The 1,658-nt window shown below is 42.5% G+C and overlaps 1 protein-coding gene across 1 annotated transcript in view; it reads right to left on the reverse strand.

Moving 5' to 3' along the window:
* The window catches only part of KLKB1 (kallikrein B, plasma (Fletcher factor) 1), a 35,982-nt gene that overhangs the window by 7,946 nt on the left and 26,378 nt on the right, over nt 1–1,658 (reverse strand). The window contains exons 9-10 of the mRNA XM_011959514.1: nt 495–604; nt 176–338 (exon numbers count right to left, since the gene is read on the reverse strand). Coding sequence (XP_011814904.1) covers nt 176–338; nt 495–604 — 273 coding nt within the window. The remainder of the gene's footprint in view (nt 1–175; nt 339–494; nt 605–1,658) is intronic.

The raw sequence follows: 1,658 nt of genomic DNA on the forward strand, positions 1-1,658 counted from the left end.
GGCGCCTGTAGTCCCAGCTACTCGGGAGGCTGAGGCAGGAGAATGGCGGGAACCCGGGAGGCGGAGCTTGCAGTGAGCTGAGATCCGGCCACAGCACTCCAGCCTGGGTGACAGTGCGAGACTCCGTCTCAAAAAAAATAAAAATAAAAATAAAATAAAATAAAATGTCCCTTACTTCTCCTCCTTACAGTCTTCTGGGAGTAAAGAATAAGTGAAAAACTGACAGCGAATCATCTTTGTACAAGTCTCTTGGCAAACATTCACTCCTTTAACGAAAGTCACGTTCAATTCTTCTCCTCCAAAGTCAACTCCCCGGTAAATTTTAGAATGACAGGGTTCTGTGTCAATTATAAACACGAAAAGATACCAAATGAGAAAAGCAATGAACGACATTTACACAAGTTTCTGTTACCTTGTGAATTGTTTCAACACTGTTGCTGTTAAGTCATGAAATACGTTACATTTTATGTAATATTATTATTGAATCACATTACCAGGTAAGGTTCTTTTGCAGGTTAAAAGGCTGTATCCAGATGTGGTGTTTTCTTGAGGAGTAGAGGAACTTGGTGTGCCACTTTCAGATGTTTTAAGAAAACAAACATTTCTATTTTTTTAAAAAAAAGCAAAAGAGAAAGAAAGAAATTTGCATTAAAGGTATTAGGCAAATACAAAAGCACCTCACACCCAAAAAGCAACTTGGCAAATTTTATTCTTTTGGGAAACTCTCTTCCAAGTAAATCCGACTACAGGACTCTAACAAATTGCAGAGATTAAATGTAAATCAAACCACTTCTCCCTCTGGAGAAAACTAATAGACACAGACAACCTGAAGAGAGGACAATGACGAAGTTCCACCTTCTAACTGGGAAAAACAAACAAACAAAAAAATCAAAGAACAAATCCTGGGAGTTTATGCTGCCGATGATATTCCATAACTAGGCACCCTTCTCTTAGCTCCATGCTGTGTGTAGAAGAGGGTGGGTTATCTGAGATAAAGAGAGTGAGACAGAGCCTTGATCAGAATAAACAGAGCTCTAGTTTCTGAAACAAAGAGAAGAGGCAACAAGCTTAAGGGATATTCTGCCAGCAACTGGCTTTTACTCCAAGCTAATACAAAACATGAAGATCATGTTTTGAATCTTCATTCAAAGGCGTCAGGTCCTTCTTTGTTCTCATGGCTATTGCTTCCTGGATTCAAAGGTAACATGTGTTTTGTTTTGTTTTTGTCTGTTTGTTTTTGAGACAGAGTCTCGCTCTGTCCCCCAGGCTGGAGTGAGTGGCACCATCTCAGCTCACTGCAAGCTCCGCCTCCCAGGTTCACGCCATTCTCCTGCCTCAGCCTCGGACTATGAGTAGCTGGGACCACAGGCGCCGCCACCACGCCCAGCTAATTTTTTTGTATTTTTTAGTAGAGATGGGGTTTCACCGTGTTAGCCAGGATGGTCTCGATCTCCTGACCTCGTGATCCGCCCACCTCGGCCTCCCAAAGTGCTGGGATCACAGGCGTGAGCCACCGCGCCCGGCCGGTAACATGTGTTTTAAAGTAAGAGAAGATAGGCAGAGAAGTCTGCTAATCTCTTAACTAATCTGCACCTGGCAGAAAAGTACCTACTTAAACTGCAGATCCAAGTGTTTTGAGGGAAATGAACGAAACTTTT

This window comes from Colobus angolensis, unplaced genomic scaffold (assembly GCF_000951035.1).
Source record: "Colobus angolensis palliatus isolate OR3802 unplaced genomic scaffold, Cang.pa_1.0 Scaffold5, whole genome shotgun sequence".
In the NCBI taxonomy this organism is placed as follows: domain Eukaryota; kingdom Metazoa; phylum Chordata; class Mammalia; order Primates; family Cercopithecidae; genus Colobus; species Colobus angolensis.